The following is an 18711-nucleotide window of genomic DNA, read 5'->3' on the forward strand; positions in this document are numbered from 1 at the left end:
CTGCTTATGCGGAATAAACGAAAAAAATAAAGTAAGTCAAGGGAAGGGAGAGAGAGGTAGCCGACTAAATGACGAACCGGAAGGGACTCAAACAAGAGCGTTTCAAAATTAAGCTGCGGAAGGCATCCAACCGGCGTCTGAAGGGGAGTGGGTGTGGGAGAAGTGCCACGGGGCAAAACGCGGGGTTTTGAGAGGGAACGGAGGAGGTTGGAAGGGGGGGGGGGGGTGGAGGTGCCCGGAAAGTTCGTCGTTGAACAAGCCACCATGAGGACGAAAATCTGGCTACTGTACATCAGCCACGGAATCCTCGCGGACAGCCCAGGGTCGAACCTCGGTGGAGGCTTGCTTTTAAAAAAAGGACCAGGCAGGACCTCCTCTCTCCCTTCCTTTCCATGTTTCTTTTCCATCGCCGCTTGTCGCGTGTGGGGAAATATTGACGGCAGTGGCCGCGCACAGCCAAGTAGCCTCGCGATCGCGCTAAAGCCGGCGCACGAGTGTTGAAGAGAGCCTTCGAAGAGTCTTTTTTTAAGAGCAGGCTGTTTCAAAAGGGGCAGACTGCGATAGGTTAGGCGAGAGAAAAAAAAAGAGAAGAACAGAGGGGTAAAACAGAAAGAGAAGAGGTAAGTTGCCTGTGGGGCTCAGTCGCGTCGCCGCTTTCTGGAAGCCCCTGGACATTCGTTCCGAGCCGAACTCCAGCGCGCTTGGAGAGCGGAGCGTTTCTTTCTGTGGACGGCGTCCCCGGAACAACACTAAGCTTCCCGACTACCTGCGAGAATTTCCGCGACTACGAACGACCGAGAGGAGATGGAGAAGCCCGACTGCCTCAAGGATGCCAGGGACTACAGGCGCTACACCGCGGCGCCCAAGAAGAAAACCAAAGACGTGAGCGAGGTGAGTGGACGCGGGCGTTTCTCGCGCCTGGCAGCGCGAGGAGGTTTTCCTTTTTTCTTCGTTACTTGCTTTCGCGCGCGAATCAAATGTGGCGCGCTCGTGCGCAGAAAGCGGCGCAGGTGGCTTACTGCCGTCAGCTTTCCCGAGGCGATTCGCCAAGAAAGTCTTTTGTTTCCTCCTCTTTCCCGAAACACAATTGAGTGACTTGCGCCACGAAGCGCGGTCGCGCTCTCGCCACGATCGCTATAGTGACTGAGTGCGCTCGCGGGGTAGTAAAAATAAACGGCGCATTTTCTGTTGACTTATCAGCAGAAATGGCGCTATTTTCGCTGTCATTAAAGGAAGGAAGAAATTTCAATGTTAAAAGGAGGAGGAATACGTACAAGTCTGCGCGACCGCAGATTTTTCGCACATTTTACTGAATCTGCACTACTGCACTATGGAGAAGCCGTCTGCATGTTAACGTGGACCCGTATTCACAAAAGTACTTCTAACGCTATAATTGTTCCAAAGATGCCAGTCAATCGCAATGTCAGATATAGTATTATCGAAGGCGGCCAGACAATGACAAACTCAACTTAGGGGAGAGGGGGTAGGAGTAGGAGGGCTGGAGGAGTGGAACAGGTAAAATATTTTTGACACGTCGCCAGAGCAACGCAGTTGAGGAAACCCGTTACAAATAGCACCACTGTACATATAGTTTCCATCGTAATCTCTGGCCGCTTCAACGTGAAGAGGAGCCGATAAAATGAAAACTGCCTTCACGACTGCCAAAAGTAATTAACTGTTTTATTTTATTGTTGTTGTTAGCATTCTGAAGCCAAAACAGAAATATGTATGCGCTGATGACAAAAAAAATATTCGAAAGGCATTTATGGACTAGCACTGTGCTCCTAAGCCTCTATTGCATGTGAGAAATAATAATTGCTCTGTCTTGTGCCCTTGGGAGGAATGAGGTAGCACGATGGAGGGAGCAGTAGAACGCTGTTTCATCGTTTCATAACTGGGCTACATGCTTTTGTCGTTATTTTAATCGCATACCTAGTCTCTATAATTGGTCATTTCATCGAAGTTTATATGTTTCTCCTGTATCATTTTTACAACGCAACTGCTACATGCATAGAACGTATACTGCGGGATCCGTGAACTGCTGAGTATTCGCGGCAATTAGAGGCGTGCCAAAGAAGCCTAAAGGCTCAAATGACAGCTAGCGCAACCAGTAACAAAACCATTTCCTCACTCTGTCCTTGACCGTAATCTGCTATGCATAACCAACTAGCCCAAAAGTCGGTGCTCCTGGAAAAAAATCGAACTGGAGAGTGACTTAACCCTACCCTGACAATAAGGAAGCCGCAGAGACTGCTAGCAATTGTCTTTCGAGGGTCCTCGCGGAGGCTAGAGCAACGTTAGTTTCTGTACGATTGTGCTTGTGCGCTTTCGCGGCAAAACATCAGTCTTTCTTTAAGTACGAGGTCAAGAGCGCTGACTGCAGCAATATAGTTAATTGTGAAGGTCAAGAAAGGGAGAGGAGAAATACGGACATTCTTTCTTTTCTGCCCGTCTCGACTATATGCAATGCCGAGCAAAGACGTCCTATTAAAGCTGCCAGAGACAAAAGAAGCAGGGATTAAAAAAAAAACTCAGTTTGCTGTTTGTATTAAATGTCGACCTGCCCTCGTGTTATATCCAGCTGACAAATTCTTAGGGTCATGTATATAATGTTGGTGTGACATATTAGGTTCCTTGTGATGATTGTTTGTCTGTCGATCTGTCTGTTTCTTGTTGCATCAAAGCTTCCTGGACGTCCTCGAAGGAGGAGCTCCTGTGCTAATGTAGGGGAATGTCTGACGTAAATTTAGAGTAGCTCATGTCGTATGTGTGACAAATGAACTGAGCGATACATACAAACGTGCAAGTTGCCCAGTTCATCTCGCCTCTCCCCTACTAACGAAAATATTTGTGTATTTGGCCCGTGGTTCTTAAGGCACAAAGAAGTATACTTACGAAAAAATAATAAGTAAAGGACTGGCGAGGCGCGCTTCGTCTGTCCTTTCCAGCTGCTCCGCAAGTTAGACTTTATCACAGATGGGAATGTGTGTCGTACCTGCAAGATGCAGGCGTGAGGCGTGATCACTACAACGAGTACAGCACGTAGGGTCGAAACTCAAAACGAAGTAGGCCGAGTGGGCGCAGGTTCTGCGCGTGCGCAGTACGCTAGCATTGCGTCCTGCACAGTGATTTCGCTAAAGGACGGGTGGAGACAAGCCCAGTTCACGTCTCAAGATAATGTTGCCATTTGAATGGGGCTACTGCTGTTCAATCTCTCGAAAGAAAAAGGAATAAAATGAAGTGCGACAAAATACGCACTCCAATGCAGATAGGTGGGCTTTATACCATGTAGATTTTTTTAATGAGCAGTTGTAGCAACGAAACACTTAATTTCGTCGAAAAATGTATAACGAATAATAATAACATGATGGGAAAAAAGGAAGAGCAAGATACCCGTGGTCCCAGTGAACTAATCAGTGACAGACATCCTGGAGAATAATATGTAGGACTGGAAAGCAGGACGGAAACTCGTCTCGCGGTGGATGCACTTGCTTCCAGCACCTGTCCTGCGGCGCCAACAGTGTGTGTATGGGCACTCAGGTAGCTCTACTCAGGCTACTCAGGCATTATCCCTAAACGGAGAAGAGTAGAAGAAAGAACAGGGAAGAAAAGTGGTAAAGCAATTAGGGTTGAAATGGAATATAGGCAGGGTGGGCGAAAGTGGCTGAATTCCTTGTCCGGCAATGCTTTAAATAAGTGAGCGCTAACGGTCACTATTCTTCCCTGTTTATGCCGCGGCGCTCCATAACTTCGCGAAATCGCCAAAAAAAATTAAAAAATAAAGCAAGGCGGGTGCAGTGCTATATCTGTATGCACGCAAACACGCAAATGCGCAGGGAGCTTGGGGAAAGGGTGGCTGTTGACGGGACCTCTCTGGCTGTAGCAATGGACGGTCATCTGAGATCGGGCCAGCAGCGTCTTTCTTTCTTTCTTTCTTTCTTTCTCCCTTTCTTTCTGTGTTAGTACCTTTCTTTCTTTCCCCCTATCTCTATCCCTCTCTCTCTCTCTACCTTTCTTTCTCTCTGCTTGTTCGCTCTTCTCTACCATTTCCGCAAACGTCAGGAATTCATAATTTGGATTGTCGATCTGGCCGTGTCAGTGTCAGTGACCGCTTGTCATGGTTGTACACCAATGCTCTTGCCAGCATTATTTGCGGATGCTGAATTTTTCCTGCCCATTAAGCAGAATGATTGCACAAAAAACAAAATTCGTTGAACATCGAGCGCGCGTCTGCATACGTATGTGTGTGCGCGCGCGAATGTCGCGACAAATACGAATTAAACAAATTAAATTATGGAGTTTTACGCGCCAAAGCCACGACGTGATTATGATGTATACGCTGTAGGGGTTGGACTCGGGGTGAACATTGAAAACCTAGGTTCTTTAACGTGCACCTAAATCTGCGTACGCGAGTGTTTTTGCATTCTTCCTCCATCGAAATGCGGCCGCGATCGAACCGGCGACCTGCACAGTCACTGGCCTACCGCGACGGGTGCGATAAATAAGCAATAAGTGGCAAATAAATGGCAGCGCATCAGCAGCGATCGAACGTAGGCTGTCTTGAATATATAAAGTACAAGTGCTTAACTAACTGCATTGACCACCGGGAGGACCTTAGGCATCATTATCCGTCATGGTGCCTTGGTGGTTATGGCACTGCGCTGCTAAGCGCGAGTTAGAGGGTTCGACTCCCAGCCGCGACAGCTGCATTTCCATGGGGTGAAATGAAAAAAAAAAAAGCTAGTGTACCTTGCATTGGGTGGATATTAAAGGACCCGAGGGGCTCAATATTAACCCGGTGTATCCCCCTCTACAGCTCGCCTCATAATTGGATCGTGGTTTTGGCACGTAAAAGCCCAGAATTTCAGTAACCTTGGGCATCGCCATACTAGGTGCTGTTGTAATCGGCCGTTCACCCCGCGACACTCCTCGGTCATGGCTCGCACGATTATGGGGAACGGGCCGACGACCTCGTCAAAATAGTTCTCGACATGGATGAATTGAACCAGCGCGGGAATACCTCGTTCAGGAGAGGTTTGAACAAATAGCAATGATACGGCTGTCACCTGTTGGCAGCAGAAACTGGCGTGTCCAAGCCGGAGACGCGCTCAGTGCAATGATCCGGCCATCACCTGTCAGAGTATAATCGGAGTCGACGAAAAGGGGGCCACCTACCTCTGGATTGGTGGGACCTGATGTCATCGGCCTCCTGACACCGGATTGGGGGAAGTGACTAAACAATGATCACGCAAGGCATAAAAGGAGCTACGGACGGCGGGAGTGATCAGCGACTACCACTTCATCATCAACTTTTCTGTATTACTTTGCATTTTCTTGTACATATGTAAATATATACGTGTTTGTCAAACAATCTGCATGTCGGACCCGGCCTCACGTTCACTCAATCCTCCACGAGGAAAGAAGATCCCTCGTCTTCGAACCCCGAGTCGCAACAGTGCGCACTGCGTGCTGGACTCCGAAGATGACTGCAATGTGCAGTTAGCGGGGAAACCTTGTACGCTAATATTGCTTCACTTGCAAGGTTACAGGGGGAAAAAATTAATCGGGTGTTTTTCTCAATTCATAAAACACTTTGTGCAATCAATTAGCAAGACTGAAGCAACCTCAGTCAATAACCCCCCCCCCCCCTACTGCTATTTCTCTATAATCATAGCCATGCGACATCCCCGCAAGACAGAGGTTTACGAGAAGATGGAGATTTGAAATGATGAAAGGTTACAACAAATGTCTGAGTCAACATTTCGATCAGGGACACTCAGGAAGACGAGTTCCCTGATACGGAAACGTTGGCTTCATCCCTTTTTGCGACCACAGCTCATCATGCAGCATAAATAGCGATACGGGACCCTACACCCCATGATGAAATTTATCACACTTGGCAGCGTTAGGAAAACACGAGAACTACACTCATATGCACCCCTCCCCCCGCCCACACTCCTCCTTCCCCCTTAAAAAAATATATGAGTCAACGATGGCAGCTGGCGCTACCTTGAAATTTTAACGCTCGGAAGCCCTGCTGGGAGGCACAAATAGAACACACGGAAAGGCGTCAAAAGAAAACGACAACAATGCGCTCGTCAGACGTCATAGCTGCACTTTCGAGCTGGCACGCGTGCTCCACGCCACAACAGCAAGTAACTATAATAAAAGCAATGACACGATGGTGAGAAATATATCAATATTTACCGATCAAAACACAGTAAACCGAACATGGAAAAAGTGCCCTCGGGGGTAGAGGGGGTTGCAACTTGAGTGCTGGTGGTTAAGTGGGGGTGTGGCAGTGCCGTTGAAGACGAAACAAAAGTGAAAGAAGTGAAATCAGTAGAAAAAAACCAAGGAAAGAAAACGAAGGCCTCAGAGAAGTCTGGGCAGTAAGAGGCGCCAAGTTCAAGTCGCATAATGAAAGCTGGTTGGCAGAGTGCTGCTCTTGGTTTTCTACCTGTTTGGTAATACCAAAGAATAGATTTGAACCTGACCTCGGAGTGACGCAGCCTTTCTCCCGGTTGCGTTAAAACGCGCACCGTTTTGGCTTTCTAATCTACCGAATGCGCCCGAAACTTGTACGATGAAACCTCGTAACATCTTAGTGAGGTTGAAAACGGGAGAATAACGCACTCGGACTACCAAAGGAATAGCGAATCACCATGCAGTTCGCGTGAGCGGAACCCAGAACTAAACGCATAAGATCCCGGATGTATACTTTGCATGCAACGTACGGCAAGGCCCCCCCATAGCCCACTTATAATCTCCTCTTATTACATCCTGTTCACATTAGAAATCACCACCCGAATGTCCGCACTGGATATATATCAATGACTGTACCATGCTTCTAGCTGCGACGCGTATGCTTGGTCCACGGACAATCGCTGGCTGCGCGTCCCACGCAACGAAATCACTTTTAACCGTTCTGACGGACATCGCTCTCAACGAAATGCCTTAAGCAGTCCGTATGTCCCGTGTTGCGGTGTATTTTGCGTACGTCGTGTGCCTGTGACGTGCACACTGCGTGCCATCTCCTTTTGTCACCATTGCCGTCTGGAACAGCATTCTATATATAGGCGTGCCGAAAGGCGGAGTTCTCCACAATTCATTAAAGGGCTCCTCTCTCTCTCTCTCTCAATCTCTCTCTCTCTCTCTATCAAAACGCCTACGTTATGATTTAAGCGTAGGCTTGGCCGAACCAACTGATCCCTAAAACAAAGAACACAAAATATGGCGCAGGTCTCCGGAGTTTATGGCGACAGGGAGCGCAGTGGCATGTCAGTCGAAGCGAGAGCCGTTCGCACGTCTTCGCGGTTGTTCTCACACGGTGCATCACACTCGCGAGAAATCAATGGTATTAGCGAGCTCGCGCTCCCTCTCTGCTTTCCCACACAGAACAAAACTGGAGAGACAACATGCTTCTATTTCTAGCACCGAACGTCAATATTGGTTTTCTTCAAGCCTAGAGGGGTGCGCCACCATGGCGATATGAGGACGAAACAAGCGGGAGGTTCAAGCATGTCTAACAAATTTTTCGGTCTAGTTATAACGGGGAATGACGCCAGCGTATAAAAGCAGAGCGACGCAAAGATGCTCCAGAGACTGACTCTCTATTCCGAGCTGACCCCATCACAAAAATATAATTAAGTACGCGTCTCAAAATGATGTTCATCATGCTGCGATCTGAAACCTTTTTATGGATTCCTCATTGGTCGACCTTTGTTGTTTTTTAACTCCACACATGGAATAATGGGCTATCTAGAAGCTGGCTATACCATCAGCCCTAACCCCCCTCCCCCCAAAAAAAATTTTAATTAAGATACTGAAGTTAGATAAAACATGACGCACATACCGCCGACACACAAATAGGCTATATATACACACGTCATATCAAACCCCGCAGTCGTCACACGCACATACATGCAAGATATTAAAAGTGCAAAACACAATACAATAGTAGCACCATTCCGGCAACATTGATGCCTTCAGGTAGCATGTGTGGGTTTATTGACCGGTTGCCTTCACCCAAAAAGATCAAGTTCTCGTGAAGCCTGCGGCAGAAAGGATGTTCCACGTCCGCCGCTAAGGCCTGTGAGTGGTGGCGCTGGCTAACACTCCCAGGTTTCTACTAGCAAACATAAATATCCAAGAAAGTGGATGGGGAAACGGCGCCACGGTAGTTCTATTGGTAGAGCATCGCATGCGAAATGCGAAGGTTGTGGGATCGTTCCCCACCTGCGGCAAGTTGTTTATTTTTTCATCCTCTTTCATTTCCATTAATTTGCCGTTTCTTTATTTCATTTATCAAGTACAAGTAATTTCCCCTATGTTGTCCTTGGTGTCAGTCTTTGTTGACTCCTTATGAATGGACTCAGTGAGGCGCACAAACACGCATACGGGAGCACTATTAGCCGTCTGTCGAAACCTCAAAAGTTTTACAAGACAAGTGATCGGGTATATCTATTGTGGATGTGTTTGAAATGAACAGGGTTCGAATGATGTACAGCAGCAGCGTGAAGGTTCCAATCCCTTGAAGCTTGCGCGAAAAACATAGAGACGGGCTGCGCTATGGGTATGTGCGCACACATTTTTTGCCTCAAATCTGGACGTCGTTCTGGATTCACCGGTTGATGGAGTTCCCACCGGTATACGCAATCCTGTCCCACGCAGGCTTGTCACCACCTCAAATTTATTGCGCTATAACGTAAGCAAACAATTCAGACAAATACGAACACGGAAGAATGAGACTGAACAGGTGAGGCGCAGCTGTGACCAACTAGCCCGGTTTCAAGCATCGCTCTTCACTAGCACCGAGTTGCGCCACGAAAAGAGTGGCGGGGAGGGCTAGATATTTTACTGCCGAGCAGCCCATCATTACTTTATATCGATCACAGCGACCGCTCGCAAATGTTAAGGTGTTGGGGAAAAAGCCAGCTAAGGCCCTAGGGAGACATAAAAGACCATGACTTTACCTGGGTATAGTTGCACTCGACTTCACTCGAATTCGCCTTAATTCACTTTAATTCGCATTAATTACGCATAATTACTACTAGTAAACATTTTTATACAATTTACTATCTTCTGTATTACTACCGACGTCATACAAGACGCTGATGACGTCGCATTGATCTTTTGATACCACTCATGCCTCACGGGACATATAATGCTTTCGCATTAATAAATCAGCCAGGTCATCAGTCACCGTTCACCTCAAACAAAACACAGACAAAGCTCCACTGAAGCAAAATAATACACTCATTTAGGAGTACACCTAATCCACTCATATGTGTGGCCTTGTGCCACTGAGAGAGCCGCCGGTAATTGCGGCCGATCTATTTCCATAGAACGATATATAGGCAGACTGCGGTGCAGTATCGACGTTTCCTGTCCCCAGTAAATGCAGTTAGATTTTCTTACGCCATTCTTGTTCAGTATGTATTTAATTCGGTCATGTGTGGCATGTCAGCGACGCAAAACATCTCCTCATACGCTATCCCCACTGCAACCTTTACCGTGTCTTGCACGCCCTTTTAACCAGGTTGGCATTGACCTTTATGGGCCTCTTCCATGCATTGCTAACGGAAATCGTTGGATAATTGTCGCAGTAGACCATCTAACAAGATACGCCGAAATTGCTGCACTTGCTTCGGCTGCTGCCTGCTCGCGACGTCGCCGCATTCATCTTACGGCACGCCGCACCGCGAGAACTGCTCAGCGACCGAGGCCGTGTCTTCTTGTCCGAAGTTATAATAAGCTACGTTTGCGCCACGTGCCCCACTATTCACCGCACCACTACGGCGCATCACCCACAGACTAACGGTCTAACGGAACAATTTAACCGCATTCTTGTTGATATGCTCACAATGTACGTTGCGTCTGACCATTCCAATTGGGACGACGTCCTCCCTTTTCTCACGTACGTATGTAATACCACCACTCAGGCTACCAAAGGCTTCTCACCAGTTTTTTTCTTCTCTATGAACGTGAACCATCCCCTATCCTCGACACCGCACTCGCGTATCGCTCGGAGGCCTCTAAATTCACCTCTATTTCAGAAGCTGCTCGCCATGCTAAAGAGCGCTGGCTCGCTCATTCACGTCCGATACCCAAGGCATCCAACATTATCGTCGCGACCACGATCAGCCTGCACCGCCTTTCGCCGTTGGTTCTCACGTCTGGCTTCGGCTGTCATTCCACTCTCCAAGCCTTAGCCCAAAGCTTGCTCCAGTATAACAGGGTCTTTCCGGATCGTCGAGTGCACATCGCCTGTGAATTATGTAGTACAACCGGTGACGCCATCGTCGGACAAGCGCCACCGTGGCCGCGAGGCGGTTCACGTCAGCCGCCTAAAGCCGTGCTACGACCCCGGCCCTCGTCGTGTCGTCACCTTACGTTGCCAGGATGGCTCATCTTTGCCGCCGGGGCAATTGTGTAGCATGTAGCGCTGTAGGCACAGCCATCGCTTCAGCGCGAGACTCCAGCCCTCGTGTTGATGCCAAGAGATAGGACTGTTGCTACAGATTCTCTTTCGATAGCTTGGACGAGTTTTAATAAATCCCCCTTGCAACTAAAATATTGTTTTTCGTGGCTACCCGGCTCTGAAAAGGACAAAAACGCGACAAGGCATTGCAGCTCCTAGCCTGGAACTATTCCGTTCCTAGAGTTCTGTTGGCCAATATCTTGCGTGATAGCCGGCCCTTCCGGTCCGCCAAACTTCCCATTCGCACCTAATAAAGACGGGGAGCAGGCGCGTTGCAACACTGTTTAGCCCCCCACACTTGCCTTGCGCAATCCTAATTCTAAGTCTCTCTATTCGGTATTGAACTATGATCGAACAAACGGACGACTCTGAAGACAACTTTTCCCAAGCGAGACTTGTCTCCGTCAACGTAGCAAGACAACTCCTCTCGTCGAAGTGTTGGCTCCAGAAACTACCACTGTTCAGCCCCTGCTGATAATTTCAAGCCTACGGAGAGTTCTTCCTGCGTACCTGTGTCTATTCGGTATTACAGCTTGTGTTATGTTCCAAACAGAGCGGAGCGTCCTTAGTAATTTCCTCATTTCGGTAAAGAGTCTGTGCTGAAGCGGACAGCGGAAAATTTAGGTGACAAGCATCTATAGATGTGACTCGCATCTAGACTCAATCTAGCGGGTGCACTGAATTTATTCGCCTGTTTTCATGGCCTGTGCTGGCGGCCGGCCCTTACGCGATTCCAGAGTAAATTTATCTAGCCGCACGCAACCCTCCGCCTGTCACCATCATTTTTATCCAGCAGGAAACTGCATCACAAAGAGAGAGAGAGAGAAAGAGAAGGTAAAGAAAAAGAAGAATAAAAATCTGGGTTACGAGAAAAGTTTATCTTTTCCCAGGTCATCACAGCAATTCAGGGAGCATGCCCGCTTTCCCCGGCACCGACCAAGAATTTAAGCGCAGGTTTTAGCGACTCTGCAAAAGCCCTACACTCACTTACAGCACGCAAGTCGCTGAACCTCCGCTGTGTTAAATAGAACGGTGACACACTTCCGGCGAGCGCTTTCTTTTGGTTCGTTCTCTGGAGCGCGGTCGCTGTTATTCCTGTGCTATAGCGAGCTAGTCTCGGCGATGGTGTTGGTGCAGCCCAACGCGTGTCAAAGCTCCTTCCTCGCCTCTGAATCCTCGTAAACCTGCCGGGCCAACCCCTTATTTCATCAACAACAATTCTGTGCCACTATTGCACCTGTTCTTGGCGCCCAGTTTTTTTTTCTTTTTACTTTCTTCCCTCTTCCGTCACACCCAAATTTAACCGGTAACGTCGGAATATCATTCTGACGATCAAATCAGGTTTGCTAGAATAAAACAGAAGCAGAAATCTAAAGCAAAGGAGGATGAATAGAGGTACGAGGTAAACGAAGAGTGCGCTGGGCCAATGTATACGAAGATATTTCTAGCACGTTTGTGTTCTGTATAAAAGTTATCGCGGCTCTAAAAAAAAAAAAAAAGACATATATATGTCTACAGAATCGTTGGATATCACGGTAAATTTTGACTCGGTTCGCGCCGCTATATCATATGTCACTTGGCGATTGGATAACGCAAGCAAGAAAAGCAAAGGCAGAGCTTGATCTTCTCGGCGCCCGCTCATCTGCCATACTCGAGCACCAACTCCACGACATTTGCTTTTTTTATACTTCATTTCCGACATAAGCAAGGTCGGACATATTTTTGTTTATTTTTATCGTTACATCTGTTTTTCTGAAGCAGGAAGGTTGTAGGAGGAGGGGGGTTGGGGGTGTTGGACTGGCGTGGAGGTGTGTCAGGCATATCCGAAATGTTCCAGTTATCACTTATCAGCACTCCATTATACAAAGTCCCTCTTTATATACACTGTAATAAATTGAGCGTCGACAAATGTTAACAGGATCACCAATGCAGTACACTTGAAATTATGGGGTTTACCGTGTCGAAACAACACAGTTGGTTATGAGAGAAGCCGTAATGGAGTGCTCAGGATAGGACGAATTTTGGCTACCTGATGTCCTCTTATGTGCACCCAAACCTGAGTAGACGAGGGTTTTTTAGGGACATTTTCCCGCCCTCCGACGCCACGACCGGTAATCGAACCGGCGACCTCGTGCTCAGCGGCAGGACGCCGTCGCCGCTGAACCACTGCGGCCACAGGGGATGCATTTTTCAGAACTATAGTGGTAATTAAGCGCAGCATCTCTCCTAAACGGCTAATAAGTACTTCATTATAGTTCGGCTTTCGTTCCACAATTGGCACACCGGCTCCAAAGTCATCAATTACGTATGCAGTAAGCGAAAAAAAATCTGTTAATTAGCTAACATCACTCGATCAGCAGTTTCTACTGCAAGTACATTCAGCATCTTCGACAAATCTAGGTGATGCGGCAGAACTGCGATATCTACCACAGGCGCTCTTTCATAACTCCTTTGAGAACCCCCTCTTCTCTCCCTTTCCCCAAGTGCGTGAGGTAGCCAACCGGGGGCGACCATGGTGGACCTCCCTAACTTTTCTTATTTATGATTTATCTCTCTCTCTCTGCTTTCATTAAAATACACAATATATATATATATATATATATATATATATATATATATATATATATATATATATATATATATATATATATATATATATATATATATTACCTCTTCGCCGGTGGGATGAAGCCACAACCTCCGCATTACGGGTGCGTAGCAGTAACAATGGTGCCACGGCGACGGCTATCAATCCGTCCACTGTTTTCGGTATTTATGTGTCCTATAGGTCTATCCTTGGGAGTATTAGACCGCGCCACTTACGGCCACAGCTAGCGGATGCGGACCATCTGTGTTTGCCCGATGGCGTCACGTGTTACGTGACGCAATTGTATATATATATATATATATATATATATATATATATATATATATATATATATATATATATATCCGCCCCTCTTTCTCTGCCATTTTTTTTCCTTGCCTCCACGTGGAACTGAGAGTGGAACCTCAACGATGATCGCGAGACTGCGGACCTTGCGAACCAACGAAGGACAGCGAAAGACGAGTCTTGAACCTCGAAAGAGAGACAAGAGCGAACGAACACTGAAACTGAGGCCAGCGGATATTTAAAGAAAGAAGCGCCTGTCGCTGCTGACGAAGCGGAGACTGTCGCGAATGGTTGCAGCACGTTGCCGCAATCGACTGTCGCGACCTGCGGGCTGCACTGACACGTCTGCAAGCTTTGCTTCTGGCTCGCGCACACTTTTACTGCCTTTTTCTTTTTTCTGGCTTCTTGTCCCACCGCATACGAGAATGTTCTCCGCTTTATTTATTTATTCACTTATATTGCGTATTGTTCGTTCGGCGCGAACAGGCTGACGTGGTTTATTATTAAATGGGCGTAACAAACGCCTTTACGTGATGTACGCATCAGAGGTTTGCGTCCAGAACGCGAAGGTTAGGGTGCTACAACGTTAACTTTCGTAATTAAGTATAAAACGCGGCAGCTGAACAAATAAAGATGATGCCCAGTAGATAGTAGAATTCTTGCTTAGAATAACTGTGGCTAGTGGCCATCCGTAAATGGAAAAGAAGAGCAACGAATGAGACATAGTTACTGCCACCATAACCTAACATCCATGAACAAGTGGGAAAATCCTTGACATTTACGCAGTATGCGTTTTCTATTTCTCCCCCCCCCCCTCTCTTCCATCGTAAATATTTCATAAACGCTTGGTTAAAATTGTATCGCGGGACCTGCTTTTACATCCCTTGAAGTAATGTCATGCTGTTCGCAAAGGTGACCGCCGTTACCAAGAGCAGAACCAGCACCAAAGATTTGCTGGTCATTCATTTCTCCCGATGCTCGGCCGCTTTAGTGCAACCAAGTGTTCCGACACTTTGTCGCGAGCTTCAAAAATAGCGTGACATGCGAATACTAAATTATGATACGACCGGAAATCGCGGCAGATTTGTTCGCCAAATGTCAGGTTAGATTATGCTTATTTGGGAAAGCAAGTCGCGTAACGATAGTTTACCGAACTAATTGCCACCAGTGCCACCTTGTGAATGTTAGCTTTTCACGTCTTTGATTATTACTGTGTGTGCGTGTTTGCGTGAATGCCATATCACTCAGTTTTCCACGTTACCATGGTCCGCAATGTGCTAAATACTTTAGGCTGCCGACACGTTCATTTCGCCACCGTTCTGCAACTCGATTCCTTCGTGAGTGGGCTGGAAGAGGGAAGCCACTTTTCTGGAGTATTTCGCAATTCTAGACGATGTTCTGTCTGAATGCCGATGCTATTTAAAAACAAGATGGGAAAAAAAAAAGAAATAAGGAAGCAGTCTCTCCGTTTCCTCGCAATGTCAGTGCACGCAAAACGTCATTTATTTAATGGCACGACTATTGGCACAGTCACGCCAGCGTTGGCCTATGCAAACTGCTTCCCGTCAACTGCGTGGGGAAGGTCCGTCCTTGACCCACATGTTATGCCACCGATCTCCCTTGTCTTCTTCGCAAGCGTGCGCTGCTCTCGCGGAAAGGATCTTAGGGCCACGACGGGCTGGCGTCCTCCTCCGCGCCGACGTAACGGACAACCCCCCGCTGCGGCCGGTTCCCTCGACTTCGAGGCGGTGTACTGACGGGGGATTGTTTGCTATCTCGGCGCCATTGGCGTTTCGGCCAGGGGGGGGATCCGCGCTTTCCAACGGCCGGCGGCGCGGCGGCTATTCTGGGCGGCGCGCACGGCTGCCAGGCGTCGCCCCCACCGGCCGGATGCGAATCTTCTCGGGAGGTTCTGGAAAGAGGAAGAAATGAGGAGGGAACAAATGGGAGGAAGGAAAGAGAGGGAGAGATAAAGCGGGCGTCCCAGTGCCGGCAAAGCAAAACACCAAGAATCCGGGGCCGCCGTGTTTTGGAGGCAGGCCCGGTTGCTGAGACCGCACGAAGAGCGGGATGACGACCGCGGGGCGTCGCGTTACACAGGCTCAACGCAGCACAACGGCAAAGCTGCGTGAGAGAAAACGTCGCGCACTGCAGTTGTAGGGGTTTGTATCGAGAAGATATAGTTAGGCGTAACGTCGGCTATACACGGTAACGAGTACCCTCCACGGTAATGGAATAGATATGGCGCTGCGCTGCTCAGCTCGAGGGCATGGGTTCGATCCCGGCCGCAGCGGCCGTATTTCGATGAGGGCAGAAATGCTGAAGCGCTCGTGTTTAGGTGCATGTTAAAGAACCCCAGGTGGTCAACATTCACCCGGAGTCCCCCACTATGGCAAGACTTCATAATCAGATGGTGGTTTGGGCCCGCGGAACCCCCATTTCTTCTTTATTTTTTTATGAGTAGTGCCGCTGCGTTCCAGTGGAAAAGAACCTTGCCATTAATACAGGCAGCCATGATAGGTAGACGTAAGGGTTATAACAATATGGGCGACCATGGCTGAAACAAAAACAAAAAGAAGACCGCGCCATTGTAGCGGAGGTCCAGCGCTGCATATTTGCTGCTGTCGCCGTTATGCAATCAGAAGGTCTTATTGTCGCATTTACTCTATATCCGCACGCGCCACCCAGCTTGTCATCCCAAAGAGTTTGTGTCGTGTTGTTGGAGCATCCTAAACACATTTACCGTCGCAGCCGTAAGCTCACAGGTGCGGACGAGCGAAAGAAAAAAGAAAGGAACAAGAGAAATAAACGACGATTTCAGCTGTGTTGCCTGCGGTTTCCATAGTGTTCCGCTGTCACAGTCACGTCAGCCTCACCCGTTCGAACCGTACCGATCTCGCTGTACGACGCGGCGGCAGTTGCCACATCCGCACTGCACAGAAACTGCGGTAGGAGCGACGCTGACGATGATGGCGGAGGCCGGAGGACAGTGTCTTCTCGAACGGGGTCAGATCCAGCGCGCCAGTTGCGGGGCACTGGGGAAGTGTATATATAATCCGAGCCCGAGCCTAGGCACTTTCGTAACCCGGATTCTTTTCTGGCCCCGCGAGACAGACTGCTGCGCGGAATGAGGAGTGATGATAATAAACAAAAGCAAATGACGCGACGGCGTCTCCCGCGCGGCCAGCTGTCGCGTTGCAACAAGGGGGAAATCTGTCGCGCCTGCCGCACGGGCGCGTGAAAGCGCGTGCCACGGTAACTCGGTATGGAGAAGCGAAATTTGATCAGTTCACCGCTAATAGTCACGTAGAGTACATATACGTACACTAGAGGGGCACGTATAGTTGAGTACGAAGGGCCGAACAGACTGGGAAACCTCGCGTGGTCCTTCACGAGGCTTCATTCAAGTCAGCAGCGTGCAGCTGCAAGTCCAAGTAACGACAGCGACTGCCCAGGACACGCGCCTCCTTTCGTCATCCGATCGTTCTCAACTCTGTTGAAGTAAACCCGGTATATTAAGTAAAGCGGAATGTTCACTGTTCGTGCGGTAGTCAGCAAATGCGAACGCGCGGACGTGGAAGCGGCCCCGTCTGGTTATTCAAGCGCTCTCGATCGGTGCCGAGGGCGTCGGTGCACGCATGATTACGAACGCGACAACTGATGCGCTTGTAACAGACGCGGTTGCTCTTCACTTCACGGTCGAATATTAAGCATCAAAAGTAAACGTTTCCTGCCGTGTAGCCACGAGGCGCACTTAACAATATGTAAGTGCCATGTCTTCAAGAAACATCGGTCATCGATTTCTGTACTTTCTATATACAAATAGGTTACTCAGATGAATTGAACTCTGAGTGGAGTTTTAATTGTTCGGTTACAGTGTTCACAAATTGCCCAAGTATACAATTAATAATATCATAAACAGCTTTGTTCTTCGGATAGACATTGGTGCACATCAGATTATTTATTTTTATTCTGCGCTGCAAAAACAAGCGCTCAATCACGAGAACATAAATAGGGATTGATATAGTAATAACTTGGAGTCTATTGCACACACTTGGACTTCCTCAATACTCCTGAGATTGCCGAATCCCTACCGCAAACAGTCAGTGTCTCGGTCTACATCGATTACATCTGCGACTGTGTTTCAGCAGTGATTCACCCGCAGGTTCGTGCAAGGCTACAGAAAGCAGCAACACAGTGGCTATTATCGCACACACGGCCTAACCATCTGTACAGAAAAGCGTGATAGTCACTTTTACGCGAAAAACAATGACTGGTTATCCTGTATGCACCAATGGCCAGCCTGTTTCCTACGAGAGGAGTCACCCATTTTTAGGTGTGACTGTTGGCCGGGATCTCCCCTGGAGACCTCATGTTGCGCACATGAAGAAACTCACATCTACTGTCCGTATCTTCAAATTCTTCGCAGGCAAAACATGGGGATTATCAGTGGGCTCCAAGTTACAATTGTACCGAGCATATTTTAACGGATTCCTACTCTATAGCTCTCCCGTGCTTTCTAAAACTTGCAAGTCCAATCTCTGAGAACTTAAGAGCCTTCCGCGGAGCGCCTCTACAGCCAGAACGGTTATAAAGGCTCGAGACCATCCAATCATGACTTATATAATAACCCCCCCCCCCCGCCCCCGACACGCTTAGGGCGCATATTCAGCAATCATTTCGCGGATACAATCGAACTATCTTGCTTGCCTGCCAGAACTACCGACCACAGGCGTCATTCGCCAACGTAGTCAACGCTCATCGTGCCTCCATTAATACCGGAGGCTTCACACCCTCGCCATGTTAACCGACAACCTTGTGATGTTTACGACAACCTGAAGTGCGCCTTTCCATCCCAGGCATAAGAAAGAAGACTGACCTGTCTACCTTGGCCTTGAAGCAACCAACTCTAGATTTGTTTGTACACTTTCTAGTTTGAGCGAGATATACACGGATGATTCTTCCACTCAGACCAGCTCCACCGACGCAGTGGTTATTCCATCACGATCAATGAGCATCAGCGACAAGATTTCTCACTTCACAACATGGACCAGTTCAGAGATTTTTCACGTCGATTATATTGACCACCAACCGGCTAATCAGTGGGCAATATTCTGCGACTGAAAGGCGGCCCTGCAGTGCCTTTTGTCAGCTCTTCGTAGAGGGTCCTGTGAACAACTCGTGTAGGAGATTCGAGAAATGGACCACCATGTGATCGCGGAAAGACACAACGCCATGTTTCAGTGGCTGCAGGCCATAGCGGTATCTGCGCAACGACCTCGCCGACGAAGCTGCTAGGGAACGCATGAAGGGAGCAACCTGGTTTCTATACCTT

At 48.3% G+C, this 18711-nt stretch overlaps 1 protein-coding gene across 1 annotated transcript in view; it reads left to right on the plus strand.

The window, feature by feature from the left end:
• Positions 1-325: 325 nt before the first annotated feature.
• Positions 326-18711, plus strand: part of LOC142579733 (uncharacterized) — an 82713-nt gene continuing 64327 nt past the window's right edge. The window contains exon 1 of the mRNA XM_075690256.1: positions 326-891. Within this exon, the coding sequence (XP_075546371.1) occupies positions 805-891 (87 nt within the window). The 5' untranslated portion in view covers positions 326-804. The remainder of the gene's footprint in view (positions 892-18711) is intronic.

This window comes from Dermacentor variabilis, chromosome 1, assembly GCF_050947875.1.
Source record: "Dermacentor variabilis isolate Ectoservices chromosome 1, ASM5094787v1, whole genome shotgun sequence".
NCBI classification, from domain to species: domain Eukaryota; kingdom Metazoa; phylum Arthropoda; class Arachnida; order Ixodida; family Ixodidae; genus Dermacentor; species Dermacentor variabilis.